The sequence below is a fragment of the Myxocyprinus asiaticus genome, chromosome 28, assembly GCF_019703515.2.
Source record: "Myxocyprinus asiaticus isolate MX2 ecotype Aquarium Trade chromosome 28, UBuf_Myxa_2, whole genome shotgun sequence".
Classification (NCBI taxonomy): Eukaryota; Metazoa; Chordata; class Actinopteri; order Cypriniformes; family Catostomidae; genus Myxocyprinus; species Myxocyprinus asiaticus.
In genome coordinates this window covers 34069802-34092482 of record NC_059371.1, presented here as the reverse complement: position 1 = coordinate 34092482, position 22681 = coordinate 34069802, and the positions used below count along the sequence as shown (strand labels likewise).

Sequence of the window (22681 nt, the reverse complement as noted above, 5' to 3'; positions counted from 1 at the left end):
AGAAGTCTGACACAAAAGGACAGCAGTGCCTGGCTGTTCTTATTGGAACTCACTGAGATAATTTTTATATTTCTAGTAAATAATATAATATTTGATGGTGGTGGTGGGGTGGGGGTCCGTGAAAAATGTGGGGTTATGAAAGGGGTCCTTTGTTCAAAGAAGTTTGAGAAACCCTGGTTTAGGACATCTACTTTGTGCATGACACAAATAATTTTTCTAACAATTGTTTACAGACAGATTGTTTCTCTTTTAATTGACTATATCACAATTCCAGTGTGTCAGAAGTTTACATACACTAAGTTAACTGTGCCTTTAAGCAGTTTGGAAAATTCCAGAAAATTATGTCAAGCCTTTAGGCAATTAGCTTCTGATAGGCTAATTGGAGTCAAGTGAAGGTGTACCTGTGGATGTATTTTAAGGTCTACCTTCAAACTCAATGCCTCTTTGCTTGACATCATGGGAAAAATCAAAAGAAATCAGCCAAGACCTCAGAAAAAAAATTGCAGACCTCCACATGTCTGGTTCATCCTTGGGAGCAATTTCCAAATGCCCAAAGGTACCACGCTCATCTGTACAAACAATAGTACACAAGTATAAACACCATGGGACCATGCAGCCATCATACCGCTCAGGAAGGAGACGCATTCTGTCTCCTAGAGATGAAGGTAGTTTGGTGCGAAAAATGCAAATCAATCCCAGAACAACAGCAAACGACCTTGTGAAGATGCTGGAGGAAACAGGTAGACAAGTATCTATATCCACAGTAAAACGAGACCTATATCGACAACCTGAAAGGCTGCTCAACAAGGAAGAAGCCACTGCTCCAAAACCGCCATAAAAAAGCCAGACTACCGTTTGCAAGTGCACATGGGGACAAAGATCTTACTTTTTGCAGAAATGTTCTCTGGTCTAATGAAACAAAAATTTAACTCTTTGGCCATAATGACCATCATTTTGTTTGGAGGAAAAAGGATGAGGCTTGCAAGCTGAAGAACACCATCCCAACTGTGAAACCGTGGCTTAAGGACAACAAAGTCAAGGTATTGGAGTGGCCATCACAAAACCCTGACCTCAATCCGATAGAAAATTTGTGGGCAGAACTGAAAAAGTGTGTGCGAGAAAGGAGGCCTACAAACCTGACTCAGTTACACCAGTTCTGTCTGGAGGAATGGGCCAAAATTCCAGCAACTTATTGTGAGAAGCTTGTGGAAGGCTACCCAAAAAGTTTGACCCATGTTAAACAATTTAAAGGCATTGATACCAAATACTAACAAACTGTATGTAAACTTCTGACCCACTGGGAATGTGATGAAAGAAATAAAAGCTCAAATAAATAATTCTCTCTACTGTTATTCTGACATTTCACATTCTTAAAATAGTGATCCTAACTGACCTAAGACAGGGAATGTTTTCTACGATTAAATGTCAGGAATTGTGAAAAACTGAGTTTAAATGTATTTGGCTAAATTGTATGTAAACTTCTGACTTCAACTGTATTGTTAATTGTTTGTTCATAATACCTAACTAATGTTAACTAATCAAACATTATTGTAAAGTGTTAGCAAAATTTGTTTAACATTTTGAGGTCACTACATAACCTCTATACTTTCATTTGTTATTTCAAGGTTAACTACTATTCTAAAATATAGAAAATAGAAAAAAATGAAGAATGAGTGATGTGCTCAAACTTTTAACTGGTAGTTGTTTATAACGTGCTTTGACGTTTATTTGTGTGTTGTGGAGCAGGGCTCCAGAGATCATCCTGGGCCTTCCTTTCTGCGAGGCCATTGACATGTGGTCGTTGGGTTGTGTCATTGCTGAACTCTTTCTTGGCTGGCCATTGTATCCTGGAGCTTCAGAGTATGATCAGGTCAGTAATAAGGTTTTTTTGCTGAAATTGTTTAAAATTAGATTCGATTTAATTTATGAAATTTACGCAAAATTCAATCGCTACAAATCAGCGTAAGGGTGAGCTTAGACTTCTGTAAACCAGTGAAGCGGATATGGTTATCCACCAATACCAACTTAAAATAATCCAAAATATTGGCTGATATATTGATCGGCCACTTGTAAATAATCATATATCAAATATGGTCTAGTTATCTTCCTCTGGCACCACCACTTCTTGAAAATCTGTGCATACAAGCCCAGAATGGGTTATATATATATATACTGTATACAGTGCATTAATAAAGTACTCAGACCCCTTTTATTTTATTTTTTCTCATTTTGTTATGTTGGAGCCTTATGCTAAAATGCTTTAAATTATTTTATTTTTTTTCACATCAATCTACACTCCATACCCAATAATCCAAAGTAAAAACCAGATTTTTGATAACTTTGCAAATTTATTAAAAAGAAAAAACTGAAATATCACATTGATATAAGTATTCAGACCCTTTGTTATGTCGCTCGAAATTTAGCTCAGGTGCATCCCATTTCTCTGGATCGTCTTTGAGATGTTTCTACACTTTGATTGGAGTCCACCTGTGGCAAATTCATTTGATTGGACATGATTTGGAAAGGCACACACCTGTCTATATAAGGTCTCACAGCTGAAAATGCATATCAGAGCAAAAACCAAGCCATGAGGTCAAAGGAACTGCCTGCAGTGCTCAGAGACAGGATTGTGTCGAGACACAGATCTGGGGAAGGCTACACATTTTTTTGGCCTGCATTGAAGGTTCCCAAGAGCACATTGCCCTCCGTAATACTTGAACATCTCTGGAGAGACCTGAAAATGGCTGTCCACCGATGGTCCCCATCCAACCTAAAAGAGCTTGAGAGGATCTGACGAGAAGAATGGCAGAAAATCCCCAAATCCTGGTGTGCAAAGCTTGTTGCATCATACCCAAAAAGACTTGAGGCTGTAACCGCTGCCTAAGGTGCTTCAACTATGTACTAAGTTAAGAGTCTGAATACTTATTTCAGTGTGATATTTCAGTTTTTTTCTTTTTAATAAATGTGCAAAGTTATCAAAAATCTGTTTTTTGCTTTGTCAAAAAACAGATGGTATGGAGTGTAAAATTTAAAGCATTTTAGCATAAGGCTGCAACATAAAATGTGAAGAAAAAAAAATGATGGGGTCTGAATACTTTATGAATGCACTGTATTTTCTATATTCTAAATACAGTACGTGATGCATATTTCTGATTGATTTGCAGATTCGGTACATATCCCAGACTCAAGGCTTGCCAGCTGAGTATCTCCTGAGTGCCGGCACTAAAACCAGCCGGTTCTTCCACAGAGGTCCAGACTCCAGCTACCCTCTCTGGAGACTCAAGGCATGTCCCAGTTAAAGCAATGTTGTGTGTTTCATTTCCAAAGTCATTAGCGGCCAGTCGATGATTGAATGTTTTCCTCATTGATGTCTTTCTGTTTTTAGACTCCCACAGAGCACGAGGCAGAGTTTGGCTTAAAGTCCAAAGAGGCTCGCAAATACATTTTCAACTGCCTTGATGACATGATGCAGGTAGTGTTTGGAAAAATTGTTGTCACATTATTATTATTAACTTTAGCTGATATGTGTCAGTCAGGATTCGAACCAAATGATTAAGAAAGGACATTTGTAAAAAGAAAATGAACGTGCCTGCATGAATCATAATTATGAACGGAAAGAGTGCCACCTTTTTAAAGTGTATTAAAAGGGGCATATCATGCAACATGCAACTTTCTGTGCTCTTTTTAATTCAGAGAGGTTTTGACACATTGTGGTTTTCGTTGGGTGGCTTAATTCAAGGAAAATTCCTAAATCCTAAAAACTATAGAGGAGAATAGGATAGAATATTAGAATAGACATTCAGGTATTGAATTTCTTGCTCTAGGTCAACATGACTAATTTGGAGGGCACTGATATACTGGCGGAGAAGGCAGATCGGAGGGAGTTCATTGATCTGCTGAAGAAAATGCTAATACTAGACGCAGACAAGCGGATCACACCCACCAAGACCCTCAATCATCCGTTTGTAACGATGGCTCACCTACTTCACTTCCCGCACAGCTCTCAGTAAGCCTACTGCACTACCAACAGATCCAGTGAATTAAACTAGGCATTAGAATAGTCACATCTCTGTCTGTAATCTTTCAGAGGACACTAACTTAAGTGCTGCCCTCTCTCATAGTGTGAAATCCTGCTTCCAAAACATGGACATCTGCAAGCGCAGGTGTACTGCCTTCGACAACAACAAGAACCTGTTTGCCGGACACAACGCCCCCAGTGCTGCCGCCAACCTCACTGTCACCTTCAGCAGTCAGCTTAACCAGCACAGTCAGGTCTGTACTACTGCACAGATGAAATATGGAAAACTGTGTTTGTTTGCAAATGATATATTTTTGTGAAGACCGTTACAGGGATAGTTCACCCCAAAATGAAAATCTGAAAATGAAAATGAAGATCATTTTCTCACCCTCATGCCATTCCAGATGTGTTTGACTTTCTGTCTTCTGCTAAACACAAACAAAGATTTTTAGAAGAATATTTCAGCTCTGTAGGTCCATACAATGCATGTTGATAGGTCCCAAAATTTTGAAGCTTCAAAATGCACATAAAGGCAGCATGAAAGTATTCCATAAGGCTCCAGTGGTTAAATCTATATCTTCAGAAGCAATATGACAGCTGTAGGTGACAAACAGATTGATATTTAAGTCCTTTTTTACTTTCAATCTCCACTTTCACTTTCGCATTCTTCTGTTGTTTTTGGCAATTCGCATTCTTTGTGCTTATTGCCATCTGCTGGGTAAGGAGGAAAATATATAGTAAAAAAGAACTTAAATATTGATCTGTTTCTCACCCACATGTATCATATCACTTCTGAAGATATAGATTTAACCATTTGAGTCTTCTGGATTACGTTTATGCTAACTTTATGTGCTTTTTTGAGCTTCAAAGTTTTGGTCACCATTCACTTGCATTGTACAGACCTACAGAGCTGTGATATTCTTCAAAAATTCTTAGTTTGTGTTCTGCAGAAGAAAGTCATACACATCTGGGATAGCATGAGGGTGAGAAAATAGAAGAAAGAGAATTTTCATTTTTGGGTGAACTATCCCTTTAAACAATTGAATAGCAATGGTAACGACAAGCTACTATAGTGTCTATTAAAGCATAGTGTGTGCATGCTATATTTAGATGTTCAGTGCTTATTCTGTGCTTAGTCAATGATGTTAAGAATCTCCCTCTCTTTTCGTAACCACCAGATGGCCTCCACGGGGGGCCAGTCCCTGTCTCTTAGCAGCAATGTTCCTTTATTGAACTACCAGCCTGGTCTGTACCAGCAGGCCACTATAAATATACCAGGCTTGGCACAGCAAAGTGTGCCACTGCAGACTCGCCCCACTCAGCTGTGTGCTCAGACTGAACCCTTCCAGCAAACCCTCATTGTGTGCCCTTCTACCATACAGGGTGAGCCTGTACCCTACCCCTTTTACCCTGTTCTTCTTTCTGTACCTTACCCCCTTTTTTTACCCCCTTACAAGTTTTTTTCCCTATAATTTACCCTAATGCCATTTACACCTAGGTTGCGAATATATGTAAATCCCTACTAAATAGAATGGCAAAAGCAGTATGTCAGTGGAGTATAGTGTCCGAATTCTCGCTATTCATAAAACAGTAGGTGGGAAATACCCAGATAACCTGCTACATCCGCAGAGATTCTATTGTGCACATCCACTGGACACTGTTCAATCCCCTAATGCAACAGGAGCTGAGAAGACATCACATTCAAAACGTTGAGTATTAAAAAAAACGTCAAACAGCTATGTAAGTGAACATACAGTACCAAGAAAATGCTTAAATTGTGTTGATTATTTCACAGCTGTTGTTACTACATCATATATTCGCGTCACAGGACAATGCCCACTTTGCTGAAGGAAGTATGTCCGGGAATGTATTCATACTACTCACCTGCATACCTAAAGAACGTACTTTTTTAACGGGCAAGAAGTACATTCTTCATCAAATGCAGTTCATGCATTGACAGCATGCAAATTCGGATGCAGCCCTTGTCTCATTTAACCAGACTTATGGCTGTCGGCTTAAAGGAATAGTTCACCCAAAAATGAAAATTCTCTCATCATTTACTCACCCTCATGCCATCCCAGATGTGTATGACTTTCTTCCGCAGAACACAATTGAAGGATTTAGAAGAATATTTCAGCTCTGTAGGTCCATACAATGCAAGTGAATGGTGATCAGACAATTGTAGCTCCAATAATCACATAAAGGAAACATGAAAGTAATCCATAAGACTCCAGTGTTTAAATCCATATCTTCTGAAGCAATGTGATGTGTGAGAAACAGATCAAAATTTAAATCCATTTTTTTTTCTCTAAATCTCCACTTTCACTTTCAGACGTTAAAGTGAAAGTGGTCATTTAGAGTGGGAAAAAAAGGACTTAAATTTGTATCCTTTCCTCACCCACACCTATCATATCACTTCTGAAGATAGGGATTTAAACACTGGAGTCTTGTGGATTACTTTTATGTTTCCTTTATGTGATTTTCGTAGCTTCAAAGTTTTGGCCACCATTAACTTGAATTGTATGGACCAACAGAGCTGAGATATTCTTCTAAAAATCTTCATTTGTGTTCTGCAGAAGAGAGAAAGTCATACACATCTGGGATGGCATGAGGGTGAGTAAAGGATGACAGAATTTTCATTTTTGGATGAACTATACTATTAAGTTTTAAATTAAGATCTGAGATCCAATCGCCATGGTTAGTGAACAGATAAAACAGGATTCCAGAGTTAGGATGTGAAAACAAAGACAAATTGCAGAAAGTGTGTAGATACTAAACTACCTATGTACTTATTACATTTTCTCTTTCCATACACCCTATTCCCTTTACCCTTTATTACCCTATACTCTACCCCTTACATGTAACTAGCTTTCTCCAATACCCTACACCCTTCATCCTACATTCAAACCTTTATCCCCTGACACCCTATAGTTCTTTTCTTTAAACCCTAGCCCTCTTATAGTGCTTCAGAAAAGACATTCACTGTTTCCATGGTTCTTGCCAACTATGTTGTGTTTAATTCACCAGGGCTGCAGAACAAGCACGCAGGCTATCCAGTGAGAATGGACAACTCTGTCCCCATAGTACCCCAGAACCAATCCACCCAACCACTACACATTCAGCCCAGCATGCTCACACAGGTATGGATCACTGTGTTTTGTGTGTGTTCATGAGAGAATAACGTTTTATTTGGAGGTGTCTCTAATCTTTTTCTGCCTTGCTTCTCCGTTCATATGGTTCCCTCCATTTTACTGGTTATATGACTGACCCTGTGTTCCAAATGCCTTCAGAGGGCACTTCAAAGGGACAACAGTCATGATAGCCATGCTGTAAGGTCATTCCAAACCAAATTTCCAAAAAAAATGACTTTTTTGAGCCCAAAACTGTCACCCTTTTCGAAGTTCTCACAGTGGATATTAAAGACTTCAAAGGGAATAGGGCTTATGAGCGATCACTTCTGAATGGAACACACCCTGAATGTTTTGCTTTTTCTAAAATGTTCAACTTCTCTCCCTCTAAGAGTCCAAAGTCTGTTGCATGTCAAAAGATTTTGATCTTTCAGCTGTTGGAGTTTACAACTCGTCGTTCAGGTTTTGGCCTACACTCTCTATATGTTGTCAGTATTGTAATGATGGTGGAGGAGAGTCTTGGCGTATCACTTTCTCCATCCACTCTGCCCGTGCGTTGTAACCCTGCAACCCTTTGGTCCATCCTCATTTCCTCCACACATTCCTCTATCCCTTCCCCTACCAGAGCACCAGCACGCCGCTGACCATGGCCTCCCTGCACCTCGCAGTGGCTTTGGGCTCTCGTTGTGTGGGACAGATGCCAGGAAACCCACCCCCATCCTACCTGACATGCCCATTTCCTCTTTTCCCAGGAAATTCCTCCCACTTACCTCTCCTAAAGATTTGCATGTTGCATTACTTGACCATATATCTGGCTGCAGCTTGAATAGTCTGCTGCACCTTTGCTACAAGGTCCAGAGTTTTACCTTCATGAACATGCGCTAGACAGTCGTCTTTGACTCTAGCACCATGTCTCGCAAATAAGTGCTGCTTGTTGGGTTAAAAAGAATGTCAACTTTTAAAAGCATGTCTCATGACACCTGCATTCTGTTATATTTGCCGTCACGCCTATCTTTTTTTAATGCAAGAATGTATTCAGTCTGAAAGGCCCCTTAGGCCAGAAATGAACACAAACTATTCTAGCTACGAAAGCTCGATTTCATGAAAGCTCAATTTTAAGCATGTTTGTGTTTGGAAATGTCACAACTCGATTCGTAATGCGACACTGGTATATGTTGCAATAACAGGTGTTCCAACACAAGACACAGTAGTGCACTAAACATACAGTACTTTAAGAAAGTACGCAGCGCAAATACTTCTAGCCACTTTTACGGTTTTCTCCAGATCAACTACTGTCATGGCTACAGTTTGAAGAGAATCTTGCTGAACTTAAAGTTGCTTTAATTGTCGACACTGCACAACTCAAAATTCAAGCTTACAGTATTTATCAAGGTTTGATGGCACAGACATTTGAAGCTAAATCTATCACCCCCTTGTGTATTCACGTTTGTTACCTGCATAGTAACACGAGAATGCATGTTAAGGATGTTCAACCATGTGCTTGCAATGCATTGGTCGTGCATTTATGTCTGGTTTTGCAGACTTGGATAGAGTATGTTTCTAGCTTAACATGTCTCAGGTACCTAATGTAATTTCAGTACTCATTGCCATTGCTCAGTGATGTTGTAGCAGGGCAAGGCAATTATGGATGCAAAATAAGAGTTGGTGGAAAGTGGTTGTTTAACTTTCTTGTTTTCTTTTCTCTACATCTGTCAAATATTAAACAAGGTGTTTTTTCTTTTGGAGCCCATTCTGTGCTGCAGGGCTCTCTCCAGTGAAGCATGGCTGCTTGATCTTTTGCAATGCAGGCGATTCCTCTTTCCACTGACTCACTCCTGTGGTAACAAACATCTCCTTATGGACTCACTCTCCTTCTGTCACTAACTAATCAGTACCTTTCTATGTAGATCGATGGACTGACAGTGACAACCCTAACTTGTGACCTGTTGATTGACTTCAGTTATACAGTATTCCCAGTTCATAATTAACAGTTCATTTGTGTTATTGTCATTATACCATATATTCCTATTTCACACCATTACTATATTAGTGTTATGTTAATTTGTCTTCATATGTGTGTGTGTGTGTTTAGCAGGGCTGGCAAGCGGGCACACAACAGATCCTTATTCCCTCTTCATGGCAGCAAATGTCAGGCATGACCATGCACAACCCTGGCCAGCCTGTGCTGTCTGACTGTCCTATGAGCTCTCTGCTCTCAGATGGCACCACCCAACAGAAAAACAGCTCGAGGTCAGAACAACTGGTCAACCAATGTGGATTTTTCAATGGCAGAAACAGATAACCAGAGAATGGGGTGGCCGATATAATGCCGATTACGGCTGGATTTTAATATAGATTTCTTGATCCGTTTCCGATTCACAAGCTCTTGATTCGATTCCAATTCTGTTCTGATTCATTTGGGAATGTTTCAGTTTTATTGTCCATTTTGATTACATATTTATTATACAGGGGAGCTTTTAACTTGGTACATTAGGAAAGTATTAATTTTATACATTTTATTTTATCCTTAGTTTTTCACCATTTTAGTCATGTTTTACCTTTTTAGAATGGACAAATTCCAAGTATTCCATCAATTAATATGATATCTTGAAATTGCATATATTATATTGCATATACTGTATATAACATGCATAATTTTACTGTCTCGATTATTATATAATCGTCTGATCGCTGTTCTAACCGTGGTCATTTGAGATAACCGTGATTATTGTTCACTTCAAATTCCAATCACATTTGTGTGTCATTCAGTTGAACTCTGTGCTTCAATGAGCTGCACTGCGGATGTAAACCAGAGCAGCTCTTGTCCAGAAGAGCGTGTGAACCGCTTCTCAAATGCTCTGATGCGCGCACTGTCAGCAGAGGCTCGCCCCAAACTCCCATGAAAATATAAACAAACAAATATATACTTATAGTGAACACAAAGCACTCTGGCTTCACTTGTGTTAATGACAAGCAATGACACAGAGGAGGAGACGCATGCTTACTCTATTTCTGTGGAGTGACAAAATTATGAAATGAAATCTGGAAGGTTTTGCTTCATGAAAAATAAGGGCTCATGAGTTTAATCAAATAAAATAAAGTGTGAAGGTGAAGAAATTAGGAAAGAAATATTTAACTATTGCATAATGTAATAATATAAATATAATAAATATATATATAAAAAAATTATAATATAATATACAGGAGTTCCAAAAACAACAGTGTAAATGTAAAATTGGCCAAAACTAAAGTTGACCAAAAAGAAAGACGTATTTGAAGTAATTAGAAATATTTTCATATTTAAAACATTATTTTTCATATCATTCATTCGTTTTTAGAGCCTTAAAAGGAAATCATACATCTCGATTTATATACTTGAAGTTAAAATTAAATATGACAATTTATATGACATTTAATCGTGAAAGCCCCAAAAGAGACAAGTAATCGTCATAGCCTTAAAACAGACAATTACAGTAATTGTCATTATTGCAATTATTTCTTTGACAATTAATTGTCAGCCAAATTTCATAATCATGAATAGTATTTACATTGACTTGTATATAATTATATTGTTTTAGCACTTGTTTTAGCTAAACAGGTACTAAAACAATACTGTCTCTTTAAGAGTACTGGCAGTTCAGTGAGAGGAGTTGCACGGTTTCTTTACCACATCCGTGCTATGTTGGATTAGAAATAAATGTTTCTATTTTTGCTGTTTTTGGTCAACAGCTGACTGTAAAGAACAGAAAGGGTTTTAAAAGAGACATTATTCCATGACAAATGGATTTTGGGGATCTCGTCTTTGGACACACATTACACAGAGTCAAACCAAACTTTTACTCTCAACACAGTGAAAAGATCTCAATGCAAAACTTCTTCACCACTTTACTACTTAATCACTGGCAAGTGATATCTGAACATTTACCAGCCAGTGGCTAATTACAGACATTTTTTATTCACATAGCACAAAATTTGGTCACATTTGCAAGTGATTTACTCTCATCCATTTTAGGATATAAGAACTGATATTAGAACTGTTCAAATGAAGATTGCAATGCATTGGAAAATCTATATTTTTACCCAGCCCTAATGTCGATATGTATGTGATATTGGCTAATACAGTTTGGAATATTTGCCATAGCTGATCCTATTGTTTCCAATTGTATTTATTTATTGTGTATGTATGTATGTGTATATATATATATATATATATATATATAGAGAGAGAGAGAAAAATCTTGTTATAAGCCATGGAAGTCATTTGGAATATTAGTTCTACATGTCTCCGCAATGAAACCAAACAAAATATGCACAATATGACTCCTGAAGAGCTATTATCGTGTCATGCTTCTCAACACAGCATGCATTTAATGTTCTGTGCCAGGAGTCGACATGGAGGTCAGTGCGACGGGACGCAGCAGGGCACTACACAGGGGCGTAACGTGAACACACAGCTCTCCCACACAGGACCAGCAAACAGTCGCACACAACAGAGCAAGGTCAAGAGGTCAAAAGTTCGTCATGCTGAGAGCAGAGCCAGGTAACACTCTGAATAAGTCTTGATTAAGAATATGTTTTCTATCTCCTGCTTTGTAATAAGAAAGTAATTGTTAATATACTGTATATTCCAAACCTAAGTATAAAACTATAAAAATTGGTAATGTAGATAATCTGTATAATTAAAATAATAAAGGTTAGAATGACCTTTTAAACAGTGTTTTATAGATCATTTCATTGATGATATTATTGTTTACTTAAACCATGTATTTGAATTCCATTTTAGGGTGGGATGTTTATTTTAAGGTTGCTTTTTAAAAAACAAATTACATTATTTAATTATTTATCTTGCAGGCCCATGAACTCCCTGCAGCCAATTCTTTCTGTGGCGCATAACTGCGGTGATGCGTCCCAGCCAATCGTCATCTCCGACACGCCCAGCCCGGCTGTCAGCATTATCACCATCCACAGCGATACGGAGGATGAGGATGACAGGAAGATTCCACCTACAAGGTGTCATCACCTTTACATCACAAAATCCAAAACTCTTCATACTAGATTTATATACTCTATGATCTTCATCAATAATATATTTTGTTTATTATTTTCTTGTTTTTCCACTTTAGCCATGTGTTGTACTCAAAATGCGAAGAAATTCCTGAAATTACAATGAAAGTCTCTCAAATTTGATAACGATAACTTCATTATAGTAAAAATGAAAAGCAAGTGCAGTGTTTGGGTGAGTTTTAGCATGAAAATTGTAGTAAAGACTCCTTAAGAAAGGTTACAAATTCAGCTAGAAGCAAAACATCAATTTAAAGCTGTAATAAATTGCTCTGCCTCAAAATCACAGCAGGAGTAGTTTTTCAGACCAATGACATTTCACTGTGAGAGGTAATACACAGTCACTCCAAAAATAGAAACATCTGTCAAAATGTCTTGATGTGTAACATTGTTGACAGTCATGGCTGTTTAGGACGAAACTCCTATTAAAGGAATAGTTCACCCAAAAATGAAAATTCTCTCATCATTTACTCACCCTCATGCCATCCCTGATGTGTATGACTTTTTCTCTTCTGCAGAACACAAATGAAGATTTTTAGAAGAATATCTCAGCTCTCTGGGTCCATACAATGCAAGTGAATGGAGGCAAGAATTTTGAAGCTCAAAAAAGCAGATAAAGGCATCATAGAAGTAATCCATATAACTCCGGTGGTTAAATCCATGTCTTTAGAAGGAATAATATAAGTATGGGTGAGAAACAGATCAATATTTAAGTCCTTTTTTACTATAAATTCTCATCCCTACCCAGTAGGTGGTAATATGCACAAAGAATGTGAATTGCCAAAAACAAAAGAAGAATGTGAAAAGAAAAGTGGAGATTTATGGTAAAAAATGACTTAAATATAGATCTGTTTCTTACCCACACCTATCATATCGCTTCAGAAGACATGGATTTAACCACTGGAGTCGTATGGATTACTTTAAACTGCCTTTTTGGCCTTCAAAGTTTTGGTCACCATTCACTTGCATTGAATAGACCAACAGAGCAGAGATATTCTTCTAAAAATCCTGTATGTGTTCTGCAGAAGAAAGTCAGTCATACATATCTGGGATGGCATGAGGGTGAACTGACATGAACTATCCTTTTAACATGGATGATGATGTGATTTGTCATTTTATTGCATTGCAACTAGCTAGGATGAGGCTTAAGGTCTGCTCACTTAGCATCAACTTCAGAAATTTCATTATGAGATCAATATTGTGATCTTTAGTGTTCTTTTCTCTTGTGTGGCAGCTGTAGTGTAAACCAGCGTGCAAATGTGATCAGCTGTGTGACTCTTCATGACTCCCATGATTCAGACTCCTCCATCAGCACTCCTCTCAGCCCCAAACGCCTCCCTGACTTTATAGAGAACAAAACACAGCACTCCTCCAAATCTCTGGCTGTGGTCATGCCCTCAATGAAGACACAGCTCTGGGACGGAGCATCAACAGGTTAGTAAGAGTGGCTGAACCATGTGTGTTGATGTGTTTTTGTATTTGTTTCAATGTTATGTTGTTTTTGTTTGGATTGGTTTTGTTTGTTTTTATGTTTTGTGCCGTTTTGTTTTGTTTTATTTTGCGCTTGTTTTGGTTTTGTGTTGTTTTTTTGTTTGGTTTGGTTTAGTTTTGGTTTGTCTTTTTGGTTTTGTGCTGTTTGTATTTTTTTATTTATTCATTTTTTATTAAATGTTTTGGGTGTTGTTTTTTGTTTGCTTGGGGCCATATTCTACGCTTTTGTAGCTTTTTCCTTGAAGTGTACTTATAGCATCCGTCAAATTGTCTTGCACCAACAACATAATTTAGTTTGTATTATTTTGTAATAATTTAGTTTTACATTTATTTATTTATTTATTTTTCCCCTTTTTTCACCCAATTTGGAATGCCCAATTCCCAGTACGTTTTTTTTTTTTTTTTTTAAGTCCTCATGGTCGCGTAGTGATTCGCCTCAATCCGGGTGGCGGAGGATGAATCTCAGTTGCCTCCGCGTCTGAGACAATCAATCCGCGCATCTTATCACGTGGCTTGTTGAGCGCGCTGCCACGGAGACATAGTGCGTGTGGAGGCTTCACGCCATCCACCGCGGCATCCGCGCTCAACTCACCACACGCCCCTCCGAGAACGAACCACATTATAGTGACCACGAGGAGGTTACCCCATGTGACTCTACCCTCCCTAGCAACCGGGCCAGTTTGGTTGCTTAGGAGACCTGGCTGGAGTCACTCGGCACACTCTGGGAATCGAGTTTTAAACTACCATTTTCAACCCACTCTCTTACCATTTAAAGATGTGTTGTTTTGTGGTTATAGTTTTTATAGTATTATTATTATTTGTTTGATTTGCTTTTTGTTTGTTTTGTTTTTTAGTTTTTTAGTTTTTTTTTTGGTTTTGTTAGGAGCCATATTGGACACTTTTGTAGCTCTTTCCATAAAGTTTACTTGTAATGTTAGTCACGGGGTCTGGCACCAACAATATCATTTGGTAATAATTTTTTAATAATTTTGTTTTAAACAACCATTTTTAATCCTTTATCTTACCCTTAAAATTAATCAGGCTGTTTTTGCTACTGCACCTTTACTTGTAAATTACCTCTGATATGATTTGCTTGCCTCTTTGCATTAGTGCTGTCAAATAAAAATTTGAAATTAGAATATTCATCAAATTTAAGAAAACATTCGAAAGTGAATTTGAATTTTGGACATGTACCAAGCACTGACAGTGACTTCTGTCTGATTGCGTTCTTGCACTAAAAAAGGCTAGATGCAGCACAACAAATACAATTTAACAGAAAGCAGGTGTCTCGAGATGCATTTTAAAGGTTGAAGAAGTTCTTTGACTTGACACAGCATCTAATAAACACACAGCGCTCCTGCACGAGATGCTGCATAAACAACGAAGCGCAGGGAAACAACCATAGACGTTCGTCTAGAGCAGTGGTTCTCAAACCTGTTCCTGGAGGCCCCCCAACACTGCACATTTTGTATATCTTCCTTTTCTGACACACCCAATTCAGGTCTTAGAGTCACAATCAGGTGTGTTTGATTAGGGAGATATCCAAAATGTGTAGTGTTGGGGGGACCTCCAGGAACAGTGTTGGGAACCACTGGTCTAGAGAATATTAACATAGAAAACAAGTGGTAAACTGGATGGTTGCAAAAGCTCTCGGTGTGAACAGCCCCTTAGGTGGAGGTCTTTGGTTATTGTGTCTTCCTCTCTTATCAGCGTTTATCAGATTCATCAATGGGTTTTTTAAAACGCTTTGCCAGGAAAGGTCCAGTTTATAAAGCTTGAGTCTGGGGTAGTACCACCAACACCACTTGTACATAGAAATGTTTATTGAAGCGGTTTCCTCCCCTTGTTTTACTTTTTACTTAATTAAGAATATGAATAAACTTTTTATTTATTTATTATTTCATGCACATTAGTTTAAAATGGAATGCTTTTTTTTTTTTTTTAACAGCCAGGAATGTTCTTTGCAATAATTTATCACGGTGCTGTATGGTTTATATGTATTTATTGCGGCCTCTTGTGGACTAAGGAAACAACGTCAGTTTAAAAATCTGCTGTTTTCAATTTTGGTAATATTTAAGGTAAAACTTATAGTAACGAATTTAGTTACTCAGCCCAGTTGACAGCCCTTCTTTGCATATGAAAACAACAAGTTGCTCAACACTCAATTTGCATTAATATTTGTGTAAATATAGGTGGTCGTATGTTGATGTCCTCATGTTTGTGACATCAATACCATGACTATTTTTGAATAGTTTTTATGAATGCTCTGGATGAACTTGGAAGGGAGCTTTTTGTTGAGATTGCTTGAGGTGATTGATCTCTTTTATTTTAAAAGAGCCAGGACAATCCTGTTTTCCATGATATCCCTTTTAATATATTGTTTCTGTATTTTCAGAGCAAAACTCTAATAGTTCTGGAAAATCAAAGAAAGCATCCTCACAGTCCAGCGGTGACCGGCATCAGAGAGCAGCATCTAACAGATCTCAGCCTCTAAACCTCAGCCAGGTAAGACTGAACAGTTCCAAAAGTTACATATATACCTTATTTTTTTAAGCATCACTATTTCTGTTACTCATACTAGGGATTAGGCATTTGAACAAAAACCCACTAAACCTAAGTTTAAACCATTTGTGTAAAGGACATAAATAGAACCTCAAATCACTGGAAGAGGTGTGCTAGTACATTTCTTACACATCTTACCATAGTCTTGACAGAGGGCCCCCATCCATATTTAGGGACCAAAATGTCATATATTAGGCCAGTAAGAAACAACTTTCCTACCATTCTGAACACCTTAGCTGCCATGCAGAACACCCTAGCAATGGCTGGAAAAAGCACCTATTCACCTTAGCAAATACTGGGAAAGGCCAACTCCAACATTGTGCCACTGGTTTTTGCATCAGGCAAGCTACATTTACTTTTTCTCATAAAAAAAAAAAAAAAAAACAAAACAAAAAAACATTTCTAAACAGTTTCCTATTGGTATTCTGTTACTTCCATGCATTCGTTGACTCGCCCCACCCATGCAGGCGCAGCAGTCAATCATGTCATCTCACGACCGGGCAGGGGGCGGGTCCCTTAGACGCCAGCCCACCTACCCTCCTACAGGCCCCTCCCACTCCTACAGGCTACACGAAGCGGCACTCTTCGGCTCTGCCTCCAGCCTGTATGCTTACCCAGCGTCTGCAGCCCTGGCCTCAGTATCACAGGCAGTCGACCAGCTGCACAATTCAGCCGGTTCCTCCTCATCCTCGAGCCGTCACAAGCGCACCACTGGGCCGTACTCCACCTCGCTGAGTCTCCTGCAGAAGAACAGTGCCATGGGCGTCATGTGTCAGACTCCATACCAGCAACAGCAGCTGTCTGCGCAGTCATACCAGCGCTCTGCAGCATACTCCCTCAGCCAGAGAAAACTCAACCAGTACTCTTACCTCTGAGGTGCCAAAAAATGCCCGCACAAGGGTCCACTGATTTAAGAGCTTTGATATTTGGTGGTGGAAAACTGAAAATGACATTTTACCTTTATCATGTTTCTTTTAATAATAGCGTTCTTTTATTTGTTTTATTCATTTGAGTGTTTTGTTGTCTTTAAAGCATTTCAAATAAGCACTTACTGTATTTTAGATCATTTCAGAACATAAAACGCAAATATTTGATGCATTTTTAACCGTGCGTTTGAATATTATCACCCACCATACTTGCAAATGAGCCATATGGATGTCTACATATTGTAAAAACATAATCACTTTAAAATACATTAAAAATTTTTTATGTGAAATAATGGACATTGTAATCAAGTAATCAGTAATGTACTTTTTATGCACTAAAGCAAAAGGGAATGTTTCAGCTTTCTAACGAATTAATTTCATTTTTTTCTCCAAATCTTTATAGAGGGACAACCTTTTAAAAGTTGGCTGAGATAATTCATTTCAAATGCTTTCCTTTTTACTTTAGTGCATAAAACTCAATGTGTTTCTTGGTTAAAGAGCAACATTTCTTTTTTAACATTTCTAAAATAACTTTTTCATTTTAATTTAATTTGAATTGACATGTATAGAATTCATATTTATACATTTCTGTATTTTTTATGTGATATCTCCACTAGAACAGCTTAAATGGTATTTATAAAAGCTTTACTGACATCTATCTAATTCAAAATATGTCAGAATGATGCATGAATGATGTAATTCTGACAACGCCTAAGCATTCTGCTGGCATACTGAAATGTTATATTTGGAGTAGTTACATTTGCAACATACAGTGCCTTGCAAAAGTATTCAGACCCCTGACCAATTATCTCATATTACTGAATTACAAATGGTGCAATGAAATTTCATTCTGTTTGATATTTTATCATATTTAAAAAACTGGAACTATTATTGTTAGGTGACATTGGTTTTATGTTGGGAAATATATATATATATATAAAATAAAAAAAAAGCTGAAATATCTGGCTTGCATAAGTATTCAACCCCTGTGCTGTGGAAACTGCTAGGTTACACCGATGAAAGAAATTGCCCTAACGAGGACACAATTACTTTACCATTGGCATCCACCTGTGATTCATTAAAGCTGCAATCACATTTTCTGGATGAAAAACCCATTGTTGAAGGATCATTGGTCAGGCTGTGAATCTGAAGGAAAATGAAGACCAAAGAGCATTCCACAGAAGTTAGAGATACAGTTATAAAAGTGCATAGATTAGGGAAAGGGTACAAAATAATATCCAAATGTTTGGATATCCCAGTGAGCACAGTTGGAACAATAATCAGGAAGTGGAAGCCGCACCACACCACCCAGGCACTGCCAAGAAAAGGCTGTCCCTCAAAACTCAGCGCTTTAACAAAAAGGAGACTTGTGAGAGAAGCCACAGAGAGGCCAACAATCACTTTGAAGGAGCTACAGAGTTCAGTGGCTGGGAGTGGAGTAATGGTGCACCAGTCAGCCATATCAAGAGCACTGCATAACGCTGGCCTGTATGGGAGTGTGGCAAGAAAGAAGCCGTTACTCAAAAAGTACCATCTGAAAGCACATCTGGAGTTTGCCAGAAAGCATGTGAGTGACCCAGCTGTGATGTGGGAGAAGGATTTGTGGTCAGATGACACCAAGATAGAGCTTTTTGGCCAAAACTCAAAGCGCTATGTGTGGTGCAAACCTAGCACTTCCTATGCCTCAAGACACACCATACCTACAGTGAAGTATGGTGGTGGCAGCGTAATGCTGTGGGGATGCTTCTCATCAGCAGGTATTGGGCATCATGTTAGAATTGAAGGAAGAATGGATGGAGCAAAATATGGGGAAATACTGCAAGAGAACCTGCTTCAGTCCGCTTAAAAACTGAAGCATGGGAGGAAATTCACCTTTCAGCAGGACAATGATCTCAAGCACAAGGCCAAAGCAACATTGGAGTGGCTCAAGAACAAAAAGATAAATGTCCTACAGTGGCCCAGTCAAAGTCCTGATCCCAATCCTATTGAGAATCTGTGGCACTATTTGAAAATTGCAGTCCACAAGTGTCACCCAACCAACCTGAACAACCTGGAGCAAATCTGCCAAGAAGAATGGGCCAAAATCACTTCGTCACTGTGTGCAAAGTTGGTACATACAGTATGTACCCCAAAAGACCTAAAGCAGCTTTTGCAACAAAAGGTGACTCGACCAAATAATAATGTGTGGGGGTTGAATACTTATGCAAGCAAGATATTTCAGTTTTTATTTTTCATAAAAATATTTTCCAACAAAAAAACAATGTCACCTTACAATAATTGATTTTGAGTTTCAGTGTTTTAAAATAAAATATCAATCAGAATGAAATTTCAGTGCACCATTCGTAATTCGGTAATATGAGAGAATTGGTCAGGGGTCTGAATACTTTTGCAAGGCACTGTATTTGAAAGTGGCGGTCTATTTGTGTAACAGTACAAGGGACATCACTGCTGTTTCTTGGTGAACCAAGACTAACCCAAAATATCAATAGAAACTGTGTGAATTTTTTTACATGACAATTTATGTATCAGATTTATGCTTCAAAAATATTCCTGATATTAATAATTGGAATGTGTATAGTTTGAATTAAGGAGTCCAACCAAACAGCTGTTCAAAGTTTGATCCTAGCAACACTTGTCGCTCATTTACTCGTTCATTAAATAATGGTAAGAGCTTTATTCAAAATAATTTTTCTTTTTTGATATTTGACAGATGTTTGATAACTGACATTTTGCTTTATTACCATTTAAATTTTGTTATATGACAGTTGAGAGCTCTTGAGCACAAAATATCACAGGTTCACTTTCTATGTTAACATAATTGCGCTTCAATTTATTTATTGAATATGTGTGGACTATCAATGGCTATTTGTATTTTTGTTTTTATTTAACAATATTAATTGCTCTTTCTTTTAATTAAATTTTTTTAGACTTTGTATAATTTTTTTTAGGTTCATTTGAAAGTACCCTCAATTTTACTGGCACTCAAGGTTAGGGTATACTTTGTTTTACCACGTGCTGTTCCATCTCGCGAACAGTCGAGCAGTATACTCTTTTGACCGTGAGCCCATACGGACACGTTTGATGCATGCGACTGCGACTGCTTGGTGATACGCTTTAGCAAAGATGCGGACTGTCCAAGTGTGTAGAAAAACTAGGCTGCACGAAGCGTACTGTGCTGATGGCAACATTTGCGTTGTGCAGAAAACCGAAGTATACTCTGGCCTTTATATATTTATATGTTCAGTGAGAATTGTGATGACTGTTAAGTGTTATTTGTTATGTAATGTCGCCAGCACAACATATTGTGATGTCTAACATCATGTCCTAATACACGACAAGTTCATACTGACAGCGATTTGCAACAACAAAAGTTGGCATAATGCATACATAATGTAACATCATTGTGAATTCCAGCAATTTAAACGCTGTTGGTGTAATGCTGTTAAACAGGAAACATGTAATGTTTAATATACAGTTATGTGGAGCAGGATTACAGTGAACATGGCTACACCAGAAATGGAAACTTAGCGACTGACAAAAACTTGCAGTCGTATATGGCAAGCCATTTTGACATTTATTCACATGCAGGAAATGAATTATAGATATCTGCAATAAAATTTTCACTAGTTAAAATGCTTAATATCAGCAATGGAATTTTTTATATCAGTATATAAGGTTTGCACTATATCATTCTTGATATAAAACATGACGTCATTAATCGCAGAAATACCCATTCTTGATATCAAAAATGTCATTTCTACAAATAAAATGTATTTACTATATAGTTATTTACTCATTTTTAAAACATAATTACAGACATTTATAATTAATTTCTAGCCAGTTCAAATTACAAATAAACATATCAGCTTTGTACTTATTACTAGTAAAAATGCTATTTTTTTTTATATCAATAATTACATTAATAGTACATCCATTCCTGTTATCAACAATTGTATTACAACTAGTAAAAATTCTAAAATTTGATATCTGTAAATTTATTTCAACATGTAAGAGATGGTATTTCAGAAATCTGAAAAAGGAATTCAGATATCAATAAATCGAGTAGTAATTAAAGATTACGAAAAAGGCTTTATTTTGTTACAATCACATTATACATATCTGAAATTAACATTATCACTAGTGAAAACCAAATTACAGATCAAAAATAAGCAATTTTTGGTAACACTTTACAATAAGGTTCCATTTGTTAACATTAGTTAACAATATTAGTTAACATGAATTAATGAACAATACTTTTACAGCATTTATTAATCTTAATGTTAATTTCAACATATACTAATGCATTTTTTAAATCAAAAGTTGTATTTGTTAACATTAGTTAATTCACTATGAACTAACATGAACTAACAATGAACAGTTGTATTTTTATTAACTAACATTAACAAAGATTAATAAATGCTGTAAAAATATATTAAGTGTTTGTTCATGATACCTAACGCATTAACTAATGTTAATGAATGGAACCTTATTGTAAAGTGTTACCCAATTGTTGATATCAGGAATGGACATTTGCACAATTGATATCAAATATTATAAATTTTATTAGTAAGATGTACATAGATAATATGTGTTTTGAATTTTAACTGGTAAGAAATTAATTATAAACATCTGTTATTGCATTTTGAACAGTGAATGATAAATTGTAAATTGTTTACTTGTGAAAATGCAGTTGCAGATATCAAAAATTGCGGCTTTTAATAGTTGAAATTCCATTTTTGATATTAAGAATGTTTATTTACACAAGTAATTAGTTAATTTTTTTATATAAAGAATAAACATTAAAAAAAAATATTTTAAAAAAATAGCACATTCTCTATAAGTAATTACATTGTTGATATCAAGAATCTGCATTTTAACTAGTGAAGAATTATAGATATCTATAAATCATGTCCTGCACAGGATTAACTGTCAGTTTGGCTTGCCATGGTCATGGCTGGTTAGGACAACAACAAAGATTTTTATTGCTTTATCATGTCTCACCTGGTTGGGACACAGTGTAAGTTTGTGTTAGCCATAAAAGATTATGATTAGTGATTATGTGAAAGAAAATACAGAGGAAAAACTCCAGGAAAGTTTTCAATAGAGTGTTTTGTGAGGAAACTTACCCTGTGAGTGAAAATAGGAGTGAGAGCTCTCACCGATATTACTGTAACTATTTAAATAACTTAACAAACAGATGGTTAACATGTTAACTGTTGATCTTGTGCCTAGTCATGGCGTAGAGCTCTTCATGTGTCGTACTGAGCTTGTTGGGTTGTTAATTCTTGTGAATTTGCCAGGATTCTGCTGAAGTCTTGGCTTTGGTGCAGTGATGGCTGTTTATACCATTTGATTACTATGTGAGGTGGAATGCAGAGTAGATGAAATCACAATAAACTTTGATCCAGAACACAGTGTGTGTGGTCGATAAATTTGAGGGTCTTTTTAAGTGATAAATGAACTGTTCTACTGTAGCTGTATGCCACGCTCGTACT

At 37.2% G+C, this 22681-nt stretch overlaps 1 protein-coding gene across 3 annotated transcripts in view; it reads left to right on the top strand.

Annotated features, from left to right (window-relative positions):
- LOC127419492 (homeodomain-interacting protein kinase 1-like) overlaps positions 1-22596 on the top strand; it is a 44243-nt gene extending 21647 nt beyond the window's left edge. For 2 of the 3 annotated variants that reach the window (XM_051660921.1, XM_051660922.1), the window contains exons 4-16: positions 1747-1870; positions 3165-3284; positions 3386-3472; positions 3825-4006; positions 4122-4272; positions 5197-5401; positions 7046-7158; positions 9239-9396; positions 11531-11686; positions 11998-12156; positions 13442-13641; positions 16094-16203; positions 16728-22596. In XM_051660921.1, coding sequence (XP_051516881.1) covers positions 1747-1870; positions 3165-3284; positions 3386-3472; positions 3825-4006; positions 4122-4272; positions 5197-5401; positions 7046-7158; positions 9239-9396; positions 11531-11686; positions 11998-12156; positions 13442-13641; positions 16094-16203; positions 16728-17135 — 2173 coding nt within the window. In that variant the 3' untranslated portion in view covers positions 17136-22596. The remainder of the gene's footprint in view (positions 1-1746; positions 1871-3164; positions 3285-3385; positions 3473-3824; positions 4007-4121; positions 4273-5196; positions 5402-7045; positions 7159-9238; positions 9397-11530; positions 11687-11997; positions 12157-13441; positions 13642-16093; positions 16204-16727) is intronic. The other variant, XM_051660923.1, reaches the window with a different exon arrangement.
- The last annotated feature ends 85 nt before the right edge of the window (positions 22597-22681 follow it).